An 18,558-nucleotide genomic window follows, 5' to 3' on the forward strand; every position below is an offset into this window, starting at 1 on the left:
GTTTAGTCTTTAATCTTAATAAAGATTTCACAAAACAGTCTAATTTTAAAATGTAAACATAAAAACCATAAATTTGCCTTTTACTCTCACACATACAGCGTACCTTTCTGACTAATCGAAGTGCTTGTGTCCTCTCTACCTCGTTGCTCTGTTGTATGTCAATGCACCTAAACAATACACAAAATATTAATCATTGATAAAATTCTGTTAAACAACTTTTTGTATAATAATACTGCTAGATGAGACTCATTTTCACAATGTCAATATGGTATATTAAAGCTTTAGTATATGATTTCTCAGTACCAGCATCTATTTAATTAACCTAATATCTCTAGTGATAAGTATCTGTCATTTAAAAGACCAATTTTTTCTTTTAAAACCTCAGGAAAGAACAGTAATTTATAAGACTACATCTATTTATAAAGAAAAAAGAAACATAAAGTATAAAAAGTCTACTAAAAAAATTCACTTATCCATGATAAAATTCAGACATTTTATAAAAATTGTAAAGAACAATAGTTCAAGGCTGTTTTCATTTAATTCAGATTTTAACCAGGGCTTAAGCTAAATTAGGCACTATCCATAAAAATTCTATTTTTCCAAAACATAATTTGAATTCTGAATTCACTTCAAATATTGATGTCCAAACAAATATTACCAAACTGACATTTCTTTGTAAAATGTATTAAATTATCCAATTTTGAACATCTTTTATTTATGCAGAAGCATAAGTTTTATTTAGACAGTTCATTATTCTAATCAATGCTTTATATATAGATAGCTTGCTATTCAAAAAGCATTTCTTCTATCTGAATACAATTAATCTAAGGCAATTCTATTAAAATATAAATGGACACAGAATTCCATTCCTGGCCATGATAGAGATGCGAGGTTCTGAGTATCCTGCCAAAAACTACCATAAAGGTTTAAAAAAAAAAAAAAACTTTACAGTATAAAACAACTGTTCAAAGGGCAATGAAGAATCATCTCTGAAAAAAGAAGCACAGGTAGCTCCACATGCAACCAGAGTTTTTCCCTGGGTCCATTTGTCAATCTCTGGCCTTATGGGCAGAGTCCTAACAGAAACAGAAATCTGGCTGTACAGATTTCTGAAACAGAAATCTGAAAAGAAATAGGTTTAACTTTAGAACAGCCAAAGTAGCTGGCACTTGAGGGGTAAAATCCAAGTGAACTAAAATCTGCATGCAGAATTCTCTCCAAGACACTTGTCAACATCTGCATTGTGTAAAAGCAGAATTACACTCTAAAAAACAAAGGAACAGAGTATAGATTTCAGCAGGAACACAGTACTCTAAGAAATGGGTTAGGGTTCAAGACTGGTTAAGGTAAAAAGATTCTGTTCAATATCTACACTGTAACTTGAGATCCCAAATAGCCACTTCTAGGAGCAAAGGCAAATCTAAACTTTAGCAGAATCAGTGTAACAAGCCAACATTCTATAATAAAACTTAGCCCTCTTAAAAGGAAAATAACATGATCCTGAGACAACAATTTTGTTTTTTTGTTTGTTTGGGTGGATTTTTTTTTTTTTTTTTTTGCTTGTTTTTGAGACAGAGCTGGTGCCTCAGCCTCCTGAGTAGCTGGGATTATAGGTGCGTGCCACCACGCCTGGCTGATTTTTATTTATTTAGTAGAGATGGGGTTTCGCCATGTTAGCCAGACTGGTCTCGAACTGCTGGCCTCAAGTGATCTGCCTGCCTCAGCCTCCCAAAGTGCCAGAATTACAGGCATGAGCAACCAAGCCCAGCCCCAACATTTTGAATACCAATATTCAGATTCTAACAGACAATATGAGGCATGGTTTAAAACAGGACCAAGAACCAAAAACTAAGAAAAGAAAATGGCACTACAAATAGAACACAGCTGATTCACATATTGGAGTTGTCAGAGGGGACACTTCAAAATAACTATGGTTAATATGCTAAATAGAAGAAAAGATGAAGAAATAAAGCAGAGACTTGAAATCTTTAAATAGAACTAAAATCAGAAAAAATCACAACTGAAATTAAGAATTCATGAGAGTAATTTACTAGCAGGGTGGAAGATTTTTAATGAACGTAAGTAGAGAGCAGGCACACTGAAGTACAAATATTCATCACAACAAAAGGTTGAAAACTACAGTAACAGCATCAGAAATGTGGGACAATGAAAAGATTCAACATGTGTACAGATGGAGTCCCAGTCAATAGGGCAGAATATATAACAGAGGAAAACAATCTTTAAAGCAGCCAGAGGTAAAAAGAGATATTCCAAAGAAGCAACAAGAGAAGCTACTTGCTGTTCAACCGAAAAAAGAAAGAAAGAAAGAAAGAAAGAAAGAAAGAAAGAAAGAAAGAAAGAAAGAAAGAAAGAAAGAAAGAAAGAAGACAGTAATTGAAGCATTGAAAAATAAATAAGTGGTAGTGAAAACAGCCTTCGAACATGAAGGCAAAATAGAGGGATTTACAGACAAAAGATGACAGGCAGAACTTAATATATCAAGGATACATGTTCCAAACTGTAAGACAACTACTAAAAAGAAGAAAAGACTTAATCGACAAGACACTAAAAGAGGAAAAAAATTACTTGTTATTTCAAAAGAAACAAAAAAAGGAGAAATACAAGAACAAAGAACATATGTGACAAACAGAATACAAATAGCAAAAGAGCAAACAAATTCCAGTATTAGGAAGCTAGTAATGAGAAGACAAACTCATAAATACATAAAAATAATTACAGTAGACAAAGTCCATAAATCATGCACATAATAAACCATTAGACATAGTCTAAATTCTCCAATAAGAAGATAAAGTTCCTCAAACTAGATATAAAAAAAAAAACCTGTATGATATTTACAGTGAAGACACTTAAACATATAAAGAAAAAGAAAGTAAAAGGAAAGGGAAAGGTGTACCATGCAAACACCAGGCAAAATAAAGGTGGTAATGTATTATTAGATGACAAGAATACTCATAAAAGAAGTATTACTAGAAACACAGAGGGTCACTTTATAATTGTAAAAGAATTAAGCCCAATATGAAGATTTAGCAATTCTAAATATGAAAGTAACAAAGTTTCAAAAGCTAAAATAAGAAAAAGAAAAGTCAGAACACACTATATAGGTGAAACAAAAAACTGAGTCTATCATTTTAAAACATGCTGAAAAAGAAAACTCAGAGAGATCCATTAACAAATTCTAATCATGTGGAACAAAAAAAAAATACATATCTTACATATATTTTCCAGAGAATATGAAAACAAGCCAGTATTTCCCTAGTTGTTTTATGAAACAAACATACTCCCAATACTAAAACCAGACAAAGACTTTAGAAGAATAGAAAAATAAAAGTCAATACCTCTCATAAACATAGGAGCAAAAATCTATAAAATATTAGCAAATGAAATTCAGTTGTATATAAAAAGGACAATATATCATGAATAGTGGTGTTTATTTCAAGAATGCAAACTAGAAATGTAAAAAAAATCTAGTTAAGCGCTTACAGAAAGTATAAATAATGGTGAAATACTCAACGCTTTCCACCTGAGTTCAAGATCAAAACAAACTTGTCCATTATTATCATTCCTATTAGGTGCAATATTCTAACTCACACAGGAAGGCAAGAAAAAGAAAGATAAAGATTGGAAAAGAAGATATAAAATGGACATTATCTGTAATTAATGCTTATACACAGAAAATCCCAAGTAATCTACAAACAACCAGAATTGAAAAATAAATTTAGCAAGTTTGATAAATAAGAGGTCAATATCTCCCCTTAATTTTTTTAATATTAGTAGCAAAAACAGAAAAGAGTAAGTTTTAAATTACATTAATACTATCATAAAAATATCTTAGAAAAAACTGAAGAAATATGTTCAGGACCTCCGCAAAAAACAAACAAACACTATTAAATAATGCTGACAGAAATCAAAATTTCCAATAAATAGATGTTTAGAAAATTAAATATTAAGATGTAAATTCACCCCAAATTAATCTAGAGCATCAGTGCAATCCCTACTAAAATCTCAGCAAGTTATGTGGATATGGACTATCTTATTCTAAAATTTATATGAAAATGCAGGACTATCAAGATAGTCCTGAAGAAGCAACATCAGACTCACATTAACAGATATCAAGACATATTTTAGAACTGCAGTACTTAAAACAGTGAGAAACTGGTGCAAGGACAGAAAAATATAACAACTAAAGAGGACAGAGAACCCAACAATAGACTGCTACTTAACTATCCGATTTACAACAAAGATGGCACAAATCTAGACAGGAAATGAAAATGTTTTTAATGAAAGGTGGTAATTTTATTGAATATTCATAAAGATAAAAATGAATCATGACTTGACATCTATCTCATACCTTACACAACGATGAAATTAGATCAAATCAAATAAGATGGTTCAAAGACTTAAACAAGTGTAAAGGAATAAAACCTTTAAAAGAACATAGATCTCTTCCAAACAGACCAAAACGTATTTTGGTTTTCACTAATTATGAACGTTTGTTCACCAAAGACCCATTAAAAGAGTGAAAGGCAAGGCTTTCAAAGATAAGGCAAGGCAAACTGAAAGAAGACATTTTTAATACATATATCTATAAAGACTCATATCCAGAAGACATCAAGAATGGCTACATAACAAAAAAGATAATGCAATTTACAAATGAGCAAAGGATAGGATAAGCAAACTTTCAACAAGTAAATGAAACGTGCTTACCATCATTACACATCAGGGAACACAAGTTAAAGCCACAGTGAGACCCCACAATGAAAACCACACCAGAAAGGATGTAACTAAAAACTGAAAATAGCAAGTGTTGATGAGGATACAGGAGTACTGAAATTCTTATAAATAACAGAAGTATAAATCAGTGCAATCATTTAGCAAAGTATTTAGCAATATCTACTAAAACTAAACATACATGTACCTTATGACCCAGAAGTTCTAGTTCTACATATACCTAAGAGAAATTAGTGCATATGTCAACCAACAGCCTTCTACAAGAATATTCAGGGCGCTTTATTCTGAAGAGTCAAACACTGAAAACAACCCAGAAAAGCTTCAACAGAATGGAATAAATTGTGGTCTATTCATAAAATGAAATATTACACAGTAAAAACAACAACAAAAAAGTATATCAACATGGATGAATCTCAAAGATAATAATGAAGAAAAAAAAGAGTACTGTAAACTTGCAACACACAATGCTCAAGAACGGAAAAACTAGTCTGCAATGAGAAAAGTCAGAATAATGTTTACAACTGATTAGAGGTATAACAGAGCTTTACTGGGATGTTGAAAATGTTCTAAATCTTGTTACTTGGGGGGGGTGTGTGTGCACACGCGCGTGCGGGTGCAAAATTCATCAAACTTACACTATAGTAAAAATCTGTACACTTTATGATAGGCATGCTAAAAACTCAACACAAAATTTCAAAAACATAAATAACTCTAGGAAATTTACCTAGCTATTAAATAGTCCACTTTCAATTTTAGCACCTTCTGGAGAATACTGGAGTCTTGGATGAGATATCGAAGTGCTCGTAGCCCTGCTGCTCGCACTTCTTTTGCTTCGTTTAATAAAGCTAACCGCAAACTGTATGAAAACAAACAAAATAGAAGTTTTGCTGCATGGGTTTCAAATACATGCAAAATTATATTACCAAATTATTCCTCAGCCAAAATATGGAAAATTTCTCGTCATGGATGGAATTCTATCTAAAAGCATTCTACATATATATAAATTATTCACTCTAAGCCATATAATTTCATTTAGTGTTGCTTTTTTAAAAATTTATGCCTCCTTAGTACATTTTTACCAATCAAGAAAATATTACTAAGTTTTTTCTACTTTCTGTACTTTATTTTATATAAACAATGGAAAATTAAATATGCCTTTTTCAAGCTATATGATTTGTGTCTCTACAATCGAATATCCTCTCTCTGACTACCTGGTTCCATACCTCCCAAAGAATCACTGGTTTAAATCAATGATAAAAATAATTTACGCCAATAGCAGGCACAGACCTTTTATATCAATTTGAATTCCAAAGAACACCTAATAGAAATTATAAAACCATATAACATGCCTCTATTAGTGTGCATGGACAAATCAAGTCTGCTGTAAGCACAAACTTTCTCTTAGGTAAGACCAAGAGTTACAGGTTCTTCTTGTTCCTGAGAATAATATGAGAAACTCAGTCTGCAAATTTCAGATTTAATTTAGAAGTTTAAATTATAGAAGTCCAGGTATTTTTGAAAATTCACTTTGGTTCTTCATATTTAGTAATTAGAAAATATCACAAAGACTCACAAAAACAAAACTACTACAGTTCTTAAATTTTTCTAATGTTCAAGCAACCATTTCTACAAAACCAAATATGAGGTGCTGTATTATCCTATTTGTAGTTTAAAATTACTAAAATTAAAATTACCAAAATCTGGAAGGGATGGGAGAGGGGAATAAAATACACTTACCAAATTATGATATCCTCATAGTTAAAACCCAGTTTTTCTTCACTGTGGCCAATATCACAAAGAAGCTGTCAGAAAAACAAAACAAATGTGTATTTATGTCTTGTTTTTATATATTTATATAAATTACATATTTATGCTGGAAAATAAGATATTTTTATTTAATAATATTTTTAAAAATGATTCTACTGTTCAAATAGGCAGCTTTATTTACATCGTCTTATTTATATCATCATTATATCATCATCTCATTTGACCTGCCAGTTTTTAAGTTTCTTTAATCTTTTATCTTTCCTGCCTTTTTTAAAACTGCTTGTTTTCTATTATTCCATTTTCTTCCTCAAAAATTTACTGTTTTAAAAATGGTTCTTTTAATGACTACTATTAAGATTACAACATGCATTGCTAACTTATTACAATCTAACAAAAGGTATCACTTCACCATGTCCTCAATAATGCTAAATTTCACTTTCTCCCCTCACATTTCACTTGACAATTATTTATCCTATCTATTAAGAGCTATACCATATTGTTATTTTTTTACCGTATTTAATCAATATCAATTTATATTTATTCACATATTTACCCTTGTCATTATTTGTCATTCTGATGGTTCCTTAATGGGATATTCTTCCTTCTACCTGAAGAACTCTGTTGTTGCTGTTGACTTGTTTTGTGGTGTTTTAATTTTAGACCAGGTTGCTAATAATGATTTTCTTGGTTTTATTTCTCTGGAAATGATTGTTTTTAATTTTTATTTTTACTTTCATGTTTAAGAATATTTTGCTGGATATTTAGAAGTTTACGTTAGCTGCTATTTTCCTCCAATGGTTTCAAGATGGCTTCCATTGTTTCAGTGGTAAGGTCTGCCATCACTGTTATTGTTGACTCTTTTGAAAGTCATGTCACTTCTCAGACTCTTTTTCTCTTTTTTTTTGGAGACAGAGTCTTGCTCTGTTGCCCAAGCTGGAGTGCAGTGGTGTGATCTCAGCTCACTGCAACCTCCGCCTCCCGGGTTCAAGTGATTCTCCTGCCTCAGCCTCCCGAGTCGCAGGGATTACAGGTGCCCACCACCATTCCCAGCTAATTTTTTGTATTTTTAGTACAGATGGAGTCTCACCATGTGGGCCAGGCTGGTCTCAAACTCCTGACCTTAGGTGATCTGCCCACCTCAGCCTCCCAAAGTGCTGGGATTACAGGCATGACAGCCATTGCACCTAGCCTCTCCAGACACACTTTAAGATATCTTTCTTTATCTTTGGTTTCCAGCAATCTCATTACAATGTATCTAGGTGTAGTTTCCTTTGTAGCTATCCTGTTTAGGGTAAACAAAACAACTTAAATCTCTGGGTTTATCTATTCTTGCAATTTTGAAAAATTATATACAATACATTTCAAAACTACTTCTCTCCAATTAGCTCTAAACTCTCCTCTGGTAATTCAATTAAATATATGCCAGATTTTTCATGTGTATCAGAAATCTGTAAATCTGCTTTTGGGTTTTTTTCCATTTTATCTCAATGCTTCAGTTGAATGTTTTCTATTAACCTGTCTTCTGTTGTGTCTAATCTTCTATTACATGTATCTAATGAGTTTTTAAATTTAGATACTGTATTATTCTCTTCTTGAATTTCCACTTAATCTTTTTAGCCACTCAAATGTGCTAATGAAATTCATTTCACATCAGTTTTCTCCATATATCCTCTATGTTCACGACATGATTGTTATTGAAAGTAGATTTCATCTAATAAACCTGAACGATGTGGATCATCTCTGGATTTGTTATTAGCTATTTTCCCTTTTGTTCTAGTCATGTAATCCTGTCCTTTGGTGGCGCCTTAATCTTTGATTGTATATAAAAACTTGCGAAGATTTGATGGCGTTATCTGTCTCCACAGAAGGTTCAGCCTTCTTTCTGTTAGGCCACTAGATGGTGCTGAGTCCAGGTTAGGTGGCTGCCCCAGGAAGACCAGGTCTACCTCTGCTTTTTCCTTGCCACCTGAAGTTTCAACTGAAAGCCTAGGTTAAGAAACCTAGTCCAACGAGAATGAAAAATTTATTTTGTCTTGCAAGCTCTTTCCTTTATTTTCAAAAATTTTTCACTAAGGTTTTATCACCCCAGGTACCCACAGGATTAAACAACTGAACTAAGGGAATCTCCTCATGCTTGATGCACCCAGGACTCCACCAAAACCTCTGTGCTGTTCTTTGGTCTTTAAGCAACAGTATTCCTGGGCCTAACACTTGAATCCTGTTTCCTGCCCGCATTTAATATCAGCAAGTGTCCCTGGGACAAAGTTGTTGAAACAGTTTACTTGTACAAGATTCTCCCTTTTCTGAAAGGTTGGCGCCTGCACTTATTGTTGCCCGCGAAGCTCGCTGCTGCCTTCAGACAGGTTTTCCTAGTTTTCATTGAGTGTGGTGGTGTAATACTGGTATATATGGATGCCACCTGGATAAATATGTGCCAGTTTAGGTATGACTTTGGAGAATTAACTTTTACCTAAAAGTTAGGTACAATGTCCTTAATTGATTTATTGGGGCTAACTGAAATGGATTAAGGAGAAGGTAAATCATTTATTTAACACTGAAGACTAAGAAAGGTCTCCAAATAAGAGTCTTTCTCAATATTAAGTTGTAAACATTGTAACCATACAGTATAAACCAACCAAAGTGATAAACACATCATATCACATCTATGAGAAGAACAGACCCTAAGAACAATCTGACAATAGAAGTTCAGTACCTATTGGTAAGATATCTGTAAAAAATTCCTGTCCAAGTTTTTCTTTAGAGGCAAAATAATAATAATAATAAATAAAATAAAATAAAAGTCCCAAATAGAATAGGGTAGGAGACAGGATCAGAATAGCTGCTATCAAATATTGCAACACTGCTGATACTATAATACTGGTAGTCCTTAAAATTCTGATATGACAAAGAGGCTTCAGACTTTCAAACAGTACAATTTTTTTCTTTTGTTTTTACTGTCTTGTACAGTGTTAAAGTAGTTACAAACTTAAAAGGATGAGTTGATACTTACATATTTAAAACAATAACCTAAAATTTTCTAAGTTTTGAGACAAGAGAAAACTTCTATACCTCTAAAAACCAACTATATACCTAAAATTAAAAGTGACATAATGTGTTAGTAAAAAATATTTGCAACAAATATGGTAAGAAAAAGGTTAAGGCACTATATGTAGTTTGCTAGGGCTACCATAACATATATCACAGACTAGGTAGCTTAAACAACAGAAATTTACTTTTACATAACTCTGGAGGCCAGAAGTACAAGATCAAGGTACTGGCAGAGCTGTTTTTTTTTTGTTTGTTTTTTTCCAAAGTCTCTCTCTTTGCCTTACATATAGATATTTTCTGCGTCTTCCTATGTGTTTGTCTGTCTCCTAATCTACACTTTTTATAAGGAAGAGATTCTATTGGATTAGGCCCACCCGTATGACCACATTTTCCCTTAATTATCTTTTTCAAAGTTCCTATCTCCAAATACAGTCACATTCCGAGGTGGTGGAGGTTAGGACTTGAACATATGAATTTTGACAAGTCACAATTCAGCTCATAACATTCCATCCTCACCTAGCAAACTAATATAGATCCTTATAAAAGCTTGAAACAAATTGAGGAAAGACTTCTAAGGACCCCAAAGAAGAACAGGCAAAGAAAATGTACAAGGAACTTACTGAAGAAATATAATTGACAAATAAATATGACGTATATTCATTATTCCTAAAACCCAAATCATGTGAATTCCAAAGTTCTATTTGAAACTCACAAAAATGGCATAATATTGTTTTTAAATATTATTTTACCAGATAAGAAGACATATTGGTAATGGAATTGAAAACTGAAAATAGTTTATAAAATAAGTTAGAAAAATGCACTAGGATCAAGATCTACTTTTGGAGATTTATATTTTAAATTACTTTATTAGTATAAAGTAGGTTCAAGTACAAGATGCTGACGTTATTAACAAAATTAAAGAAATGGGAATAAAATGTTTATAAAGGAGGAACTTTATGAAGCCACTAAAATAATGTAATTTATAATCATAAGAAAAAATATGCATAATCTATTGCTAAGTAGGGGGAAAGCTCCTGTAAGATATATTTCTTAAAGACATACTTTTAAAAAAAAGTGTATACATCAAAATTTTAACACCAAAAATTTTTTAACAAAAAAGAATCACAGATAATTTATTCTCCTCTCTGTTTTTGTGAATTTTATAAATTTTCACAATTAAACATGTATCACACAATCTAGGAATAGTTTTATATATAGTATTGATTAATATACACGGAAGTTACGACTACTGACTGTTAATCTTCTCAACCCTAGAAAGTAGTTAGTATTTCTAACTACTCTCTAGGCTCAGAGAGGTTAATATGACTTCCTAAGGACAAAGAAGTAATTAAGAGGTAAAGCTGGAAATCAGAGCACACCAGTGTGAGTCCAGATCCCACTGTGAAAAATAATACTATAATTTTGTATTGAAATTATTTACACAGGGTTGGGGTTGGGGGAGGAAGTGGAAGTAAAAAACAACTCAGTATTATCATCTTATTTCACTTCTCCAGTCTCAAATGTGGCATCAAGAGTCTGGAGAACTGCACCCTGGCTATATATACATAAAACAAATAAGCAAATTTAACTATTGTTTTCTCCAGAAATGCTAACTAAAAATATATCATTAAAAAACTGCCCATTTCAAAGAATTAAAACACAAAAAACTGCACTTTTGCTACTTAAAATAATTATTAAGATTTCTCAGGTATTTCAGAATACTAGCATTATCACTATGTGGTGCCATACATGAATAAGAAAGAAAAATATGGTCAGCTTACAGTGTTTATGACTACTTCAACCTTGGGAATATTCTAATATATATAATAGAGAAAAATTAGAGTTATTTGTTTATATCAACATGTAAAATATTGTGCTTTTACTGGGAAAAAATGTTACTTTCTTAAACTATAATTTAAACATATCAACTCAACTGCTTAAAAAGGGAGTATTTCCATTCTTCTGCTACAGTAATAATGAATGTTAATAAAATGAAAGGTTGTAAAATTCTACAAATATACAAAGTCTTATCCTTTAAAGGGCTGGTTTCTCCCCTGTGTGTACTTGTCTCTCATTTCCTGCATTATGTTTTTCCTACTTGCCAGTCAACTTTGTAGAAAACTACAGATTCAGAGAACACAATTTTCAAATCATCTACCTCCTCAGACCACAAAAATATACGACTACTTACCACTTAACATTTTCTAGAGTTAGCAGTTTTAGTGAAAAAGTTAAACATAATTCAAAAGTATTATAATCTTAAAAAACAAACGTGTACAACTTTTAAAAAGGTAAGAGTATCATTTTCTTATTATTAATGTCAATGCATTTCCATTGCAAGAAAAATTTTCGAGAAAGATGCTAAATCAGCTGGAAACTGGAAAATCATAAACAACTGAAAAGAACAATTATGGCAGAAACATAGTATATTTATTAATTAGTGCCTATTTTCCAGAAATAGTAATAGATGTCAGGGCTATACTTTCAATAATAGTTAAATGCTTTCAGGTTGTTTCCAGGATTGGAGAAGAAGGCTTTAATGAGTCTTAAATGAAAATATCCCTTTTGAATTAGAATTATCCCAAGCAGCAATTAAATTTTGTATGTGTAAATAAATTCACATATATATTGGGAATAAGAAGTTAGTAACAGAATTATAAATTTTAGATTATGAAAGAAATGTTATACATTCACTGTTAATCACTAAGAGTTCACTTACAAATCTCAAAATATTGTAAGAATGATTTTGATACAAATTTCTTCTGATGACTACTTTACTAGTTATCTCCCACTTTAAATAACCAAACTCTAAAGAACACATTAAATTCTTTAGCTCTTTCTCTATTTGATGTTTGGCTCTGTGTCCCCACATAAAATCTCACCTTGAATTGTAATAAGCCCCATGTGTCAAGGGCAGGACCAGGTGGAGATAACTGAATCATGGGGCTGGTTTCCACCATGCCGTTCACATGATAGTGAGTTCTGTCTATGACCATATCACCCTGAACACGCCCAAACTCTTCTGACAGTGAGTTGTCACGAGATCTGATGGTTTTATAAGGGGATTCCCCCTTTGCTCGGCACTCATGTTTCTCTTCTGCTGCCATGTAAAAAAGGACATGTTTGATTTCCCTTCTGCCATGACTATGAGTTTCCTGAGGCCTCCCCAAACATGCAGAACTGTCAGTCAAACCTCTTTCCTTTATAAATTATCCAGTCTCAGGCAGTCCTTTATAGCGCTGTAAGAACAGACTAACATAGTAAACTGGTACCACACAGAGTGGGGCACTGCTGTAAAGATACACGAAATGTGGAAGCGACTTCGGAACTGGGTAACAACAGGCAGAGGCTGGAATAGTTTAGAGGGCTCAGAAGAAGAGAGGAAAATGTGGGAAAGTTTGGGACTTCCTAGAGACTTGCTGAATGGCTTTGTCCAAAATGCTGACAGTGATATGGAAACTGAAGTCCAGGCTGAGACGGTCTCAGATGCAGATGAGGAACTTGTTGGAAACTGGAATAAAGGTGATTCTTGCTATGCTGTAACAAAGAGACTGACAGCATTTTGCCCCTGCACTAGAGCTCTATGGAACTTTGAACTTGAGAGAGATGATTTAGGGTAACTAGTGGGAAAAATTTCTAAGCAGCAAAGCCTTCAAGAGATGACTTGGGTGCTCTTTAAAGCATTCAGTTTTATGTATTTACAAAGACACAATTTGGAATTGGAACTCATGTTTACACGTGAAGTAGAGCACAAGTTTGAAAAATTTGCAACCTGATGATAAAACAGAAAAGAACAACCCATTATCTGAGGAGAAATTCAAGCTGGCCATAGAACCTTGCATTAAATAACAAGGAGCTGAATGTTAACTGCCAAGACAATAGGGAAAACGTCTCCAAGGCATGTCAGAAATCTTCACAGCAACCTCTCCCATCACAAGCCCAGAGGTCTAAGAGGAAAAAATGGTCTCCTGGGCCAGGCTCAGGGACTTGTTGCTTTGTGCAGTCCTTAGACTTGGTGTCCTGTATCCCAGTTGTGGCTAAAAGGGGCCAACACAGAGCTCAGGCCATTCAGAGGATGCAAGCCCCAGGTCTTGGTGACTTACGCATGGTGTTGGGCCTGTGGGTGCACAGAAGTCAAAAACCGAGGTTTGGGAACCTCCATCCAGATTTCAAAGGGTGTGTGAAAATATCTGGATGTCCAGATAGAAGTTTGCTACAGGCGTGAAGCCCTCATGGAGAACCTCTGCTAGGACACTGAGGAAGAGAAACGTGTAGTTGCAGCCCCCACTGCCTAGTGGAGCTATGAGAAGAGAGTCACTCTCCTCCAGACCCCAGAATGGGAGATCCATCAACAGCTTGCACTGTGTGCCTGGAAAAGCTACAGGCACTCAATTCCAGCCCATGAAAGCGATGAGAAAGGGCACTGTATCCTGCAAAGCCACAGAGATGGAGCTGCCCAAGGCCATAGGAGCTCACCTCTTGCATCAGTGACCTGGATGTGAGACATGGTGTCAAAGCAGATCATTTTGGAACTTTAAGGTTTAATAACTGCCCTATTGGGTTTCAGACTTGCATGGAGCCTGTAGCTCTTTCATTTTGGCCAATTTCTCCCATTTGGAACAGGTGTATTTAGCCAATGCCTACACTCTCATTGTATCTAGAAAGTAATCAACTGGATTTTGATTTTACGAGCTACTAGACGGAAGGGATTTGCCTTGTCTCCAAGGGTTATTGCTGGAATGAGTTAGTAAAACTTTGGGGGACTACTGAAAGGGCACGTTTGTGTTCTGAAATGTGAAGACATGAGATTGGGGGGCGCAGAATTAAAAGGTTTGGCTCTGTGTCCCCACCAAAATCTCACTTTGAATTGCAATAATCCCCATGTGTCAAGGGTGAAACCAGTTGAAAATAATTGAATTACGGGGATGGTTTCCACCATGCTGTTCTTGTGATAGTGAGTGAGTTCTCATAATATCTGAGAGAGAACTCACTATCGCTGATTTTATTAGGGGCTTCCTTCTCCCTTATAAAGTCCTCTGATAGAACTATCAGTGGTTTTATAAGGAGCTTCCTTCCTCCTTCAATCAGCACTCATTTATCTCTCCTGCCACCATGTGAAGAAAGACATCTAGGCTTCCCCTTCCACCATGATAATAGGTTTCCCTAGGTCTCCCCAGCCCTGTGGAACTGTGAGTCAATTAAACATCTTTCCTTTATAAATTACCCAGTCTTGGGCAGTTCTTTACAGCAGCATGAGAGTGGACTAATATACTACGAAAAACACATGAAGAAATAGAAGAACACAGAATGAGTTAAAACATGGATCTTTCATGATGCCTCTGCTAATAACCAAGTTGCTAATTAATTTTCAGCCATTAGGTAGCAGTTTCTTCACTACTATTTTTGCCATTACTGGTGACATCCCATCTCCTATATTAATAGAAGTCATTAAAATGTAATTCTGTCCACCCTATTACATAGGCTTGTTATTATATATTAAGAGCAAATAAATGACTATGTTTGGAAATTGTTAAACTTTGCAAAATATAAGAATTAGTGTAACAGTCACATAAAATGCTAAATTATTAGACACTACACTTTTTATTAAGTTTCGCACTCCCCATGCCATCTAGGCAATTTTTTTAATTGGCTATCAGTCACAATGCCTAGCTGAACATGACCAAATAATGTCAGAGTTCATACACAAAGATGCTAAGAGAGGGTTCCTCTCTGCTTTTCAAGACTAGAAGTATTAAAGATGATGTATCTTAGTCCTATAGAAAATGTTTATCTGAGAACAAAGCCAACCTGAAAGAAAATAGGAATGAAAAAACAGAGCGGCAGCAGGTAACTGACACTGTCTCTACCCCTGGGTTATCTTGTCTGAAATCAGGATCCGACATTTGGTATTCCTAATTATGTAGGCAAATAACTTCTTTATATTTTAGCTAAGATGAATTAAGTTTGTTCAATTTGTTACTTATAAACAAGCTAAACATTCAGCATCTTAAGTCCACGATTATTGTATAACATGTTAAACTCTGTATTTTTAATTAAGCAAAACAAATACTATCATATAAACCTTATTTTAAGATAGGTTAAAGGTTTTGATAATGCCACTGGTTTGCCTATTAAAATCCATGTCTATCATCAGTGAATCAATCTGTTATTTGTTATAATAAATCTACATGAGTTTCTCACACAAATACTAAAATATTCAAAAAGAGCTATGAACAATTATATTCTGACAAAGTTACAACAGAACTGTAAATTATCTCCAAGTATTAAAAAATTGACTATGTTTCTTAAAATGAAAATTTTTTAAAAAATGTAATGACTAGTTAAAACTAGATAGTTCTAAACGGTACTCCCATTTTACTTGTATTACTCTAAAGGTTAAATAGTTCTTCTAAATAAGCAAAAGAAATAATACACAAACTTTAAAAAATGTTATCTCACATATTAGAACTCCATGGCATAGTCTTTTACATGGCAATTTAGACACACACACACACACACACACACACACACACACACTCCCACTCACAGCTACAAAAAAAGTAGACTGATACATATAAAAAGCATTCTATGAAATATTGGGATGTGGAAAGCAGCAAACTGCAAGTCAATATACATATACATACACATATACATATATACACATATATACATTTATATACACATATATATCACATTCTCATTTAAAAAATTTTTTTTGCATATACATCTACGGTTATGAACTGCATAATGACTTTTCAATGATGGATCACATATACGACTGTGGTCCCATATGATTATGAAACTATATTTTTACTATATCTTTCTATGTTTAGACACTTACCATTGTGTTACAACTGCCTACAGTATCCAGTACAGTAACATGCTGTACAAGTTCATAGCCTAAGATCAATAGGCTATACCATACAGTCTGGATGTGTAGTACACTACACCATCAAGGACCGTAAGTACACTCTATGATGTTCACAAAATGATGAAATTACCTAACAATGCATTCCTTGAACATATCCTGTGTAATAATGGTAAAAAAATGATGTATAACTGTATAATAAATGGCAAATAAACTGAGCATAAAGTAAACAATTCATTTTGTTTAGCTCATTTAATTCTCACAACTCCCAAGAAAATACACACACATACACACACACACACACATTTGTACTTATACTAGAAAAGGATAAATACTTTCTAGTGGTTACCTCTGGAGAGTGGTATTACCGCCAGAACAGGGAGGTGGGTGGGAAGGGTATGAAAGGAAAGAATTTTACTTTTTACCATATATTCTTCTGTACAATTTTAATTTTTTATACTCAGCCTATACCTTAAAGTTTTTATAAAACAGAAGAAAATAAAGATTCCTTTAAAGCTTCTTTTAATATAAATATATGAGATTAAACATAGGAAAAGAGAACTTCTAAGATATAAAAGAGCTGAAATATTTTTATCTTTAAAAAGCAGGTCTTTAGATTATGAGCATGTTGTCAGTTTTAAAAATAGAATACTAAGATTATATTCATCAGCAGTCTGTTATACACATTACTTTATCCAGTGAGATGATGTCAGAAGACAAGCATGGGTGTGTGACATTCACATGGTTAAAGGATCACATCACTAGCTCGCTCTCTGTATACCTTAAAAGGAGGTTTAGTTTTGAAGCTGAAGTTCACCCTATGCAATATTTTAACATTACTGTTCTAGTAAGATAACTTACTCCTTACAGGCTTATACTTAACAACAAAACAAATACCAGTAAAAACATAAGCTCATATTTAAAATGCATCAGCTTCCCAATCTAATATAATACCATTAATTAAACACATATTATGTGACACACTTTGGAGTAGAGACGGATATGACAGTGGAAAAATAAACACCACGTATTTTTTGTGTTTGAGAAACTCAGTTTAATAACATAAGTAATGCACAATAAATAATAAAAAAAGATACGATTTAGTAGGCATATCTATAAACTAATGGAAACACAGAAGAGGGTGGCCAACTAACTCCACTAGTCCTGGCATCATAATTTTCTTATTTTCTTATTCTATAGAGCTATTCTTAGAAATTTCTGAGAATTTCTTTTACTCAATAAGCAAATGAATGAATTTACAGGTTTTATTGGAATACTAGTTACCTAAGTATTTATAAACCCAGCTTTCTAACAAATGGAATTCAAGACATAGTACAATTAAATTCAGTGTTTGTTTTGTGCTGCATATTTAAATAAATTTTATAATAAAATCTATACACACATTTATTTACAGAAAGGGTTCTTAACGGGGGCAATTTTGTCTCCCAGGGAACATTTGTCAATGTCTGGAGACATTTCTGCTTGCCACAACTGGTTTGGGGCAAGGGTGCTACTGGCATCTAGTGGGGAGAGGCCAGGAGCAGTGCTGAACACCCTAAAATAAACTCAGCAGCTTCTCAAAACAAATAATCATCTAGCTCAATTTGTTAGTAATGCCAGCATCGAAGAACCCTGATTTACAGTAACAGTTTACCAATTGACAATTCAAGCCATTAAGCAGACTCACCATCTTACAGTCAGCCAAAAAATTAGAGAAGTAGCAAAAAGAACAAAAAAAACACAAAACCCAAATATGAGGTTGAAAGTCACTACCTGTTATGGAGCATATATTATGTGCTAGGCACTAGACTGAGACTTTGCCTCTAAAGACAGCAAGATTACCTCTGAGGAAAGAAATCTGCCTAAGATTGCCCTGCTAGTTAATCACAGTTGGGCTGCAAGTCTCCATCTGTTTGATCTAAAGCTCATGCTTTTCCCAGTATATCACTAAGTAGACAAAATAGATTTTATCAAGTCCAAACTTCACTGACTTTATTCATGGGGATAGCCTCTAAGATCCTGACTCTGGGTGTACTCACTCTTAGAATAGCCAAATTCTAGTAAGTTTGGCTATCAGGATTTTAAATTAATAGCAAAGAAAGGGGCTGCTACAAAGCTGGCACCAA

At 33.7% G+C, this 18,558-nt stretch overlaps 1 protein-coding gene across 5 annotated transcripts in view; it reads right to left on the bottom strand.

Annotated features, from left to right (window-relative positions):
- RICTOR (RPTOR independent companion of MTOR complex 2) overlaps positions 1-18,558 on the bottom strand; it is a 127,102-nt gene that overhangs the window by 56,007 nt on the left and 52,537 nt on the right. For all 5 annotated transcript variants that reach the window (XM_012460037.2, XM_012460036.2, XM_012460038.3 and 2 more), the window contains 3 exons: positions 6,487-6,551; positions 5,474-5,605; positions 104-167 (listed from right to left, as the gene is read on the bottom strand). In XM_012460037.2, the coding sequence (XP_012315460.1) occupies positions 104-167; positions 5,474-5,605; positions 6,487-6,551 (261 nt within the window). The remainder of the gene's footprint in view (positions 1-103; positions 168-5,473; positions 5,606-6,486; positions 6,552-18,558) is intronic.

Source organism: Aotus nancymaae, unplaced genomic scaffold, assembly GCF_030222135.1.
Source record: "Aotus nancymaae isolate 86718 unplaced genomic scaffold, 86718_ANA_hifiasm-v0.15.2.pri h1tg000014l, whole genome shotgun sequence".
Taxonomy (NCBI): domain Eukaryota; kingdom Metazoa; phylum Chordata; class Mammalia; order Primates; family Aotidae; genus Aotus; species Aotus nancymaae.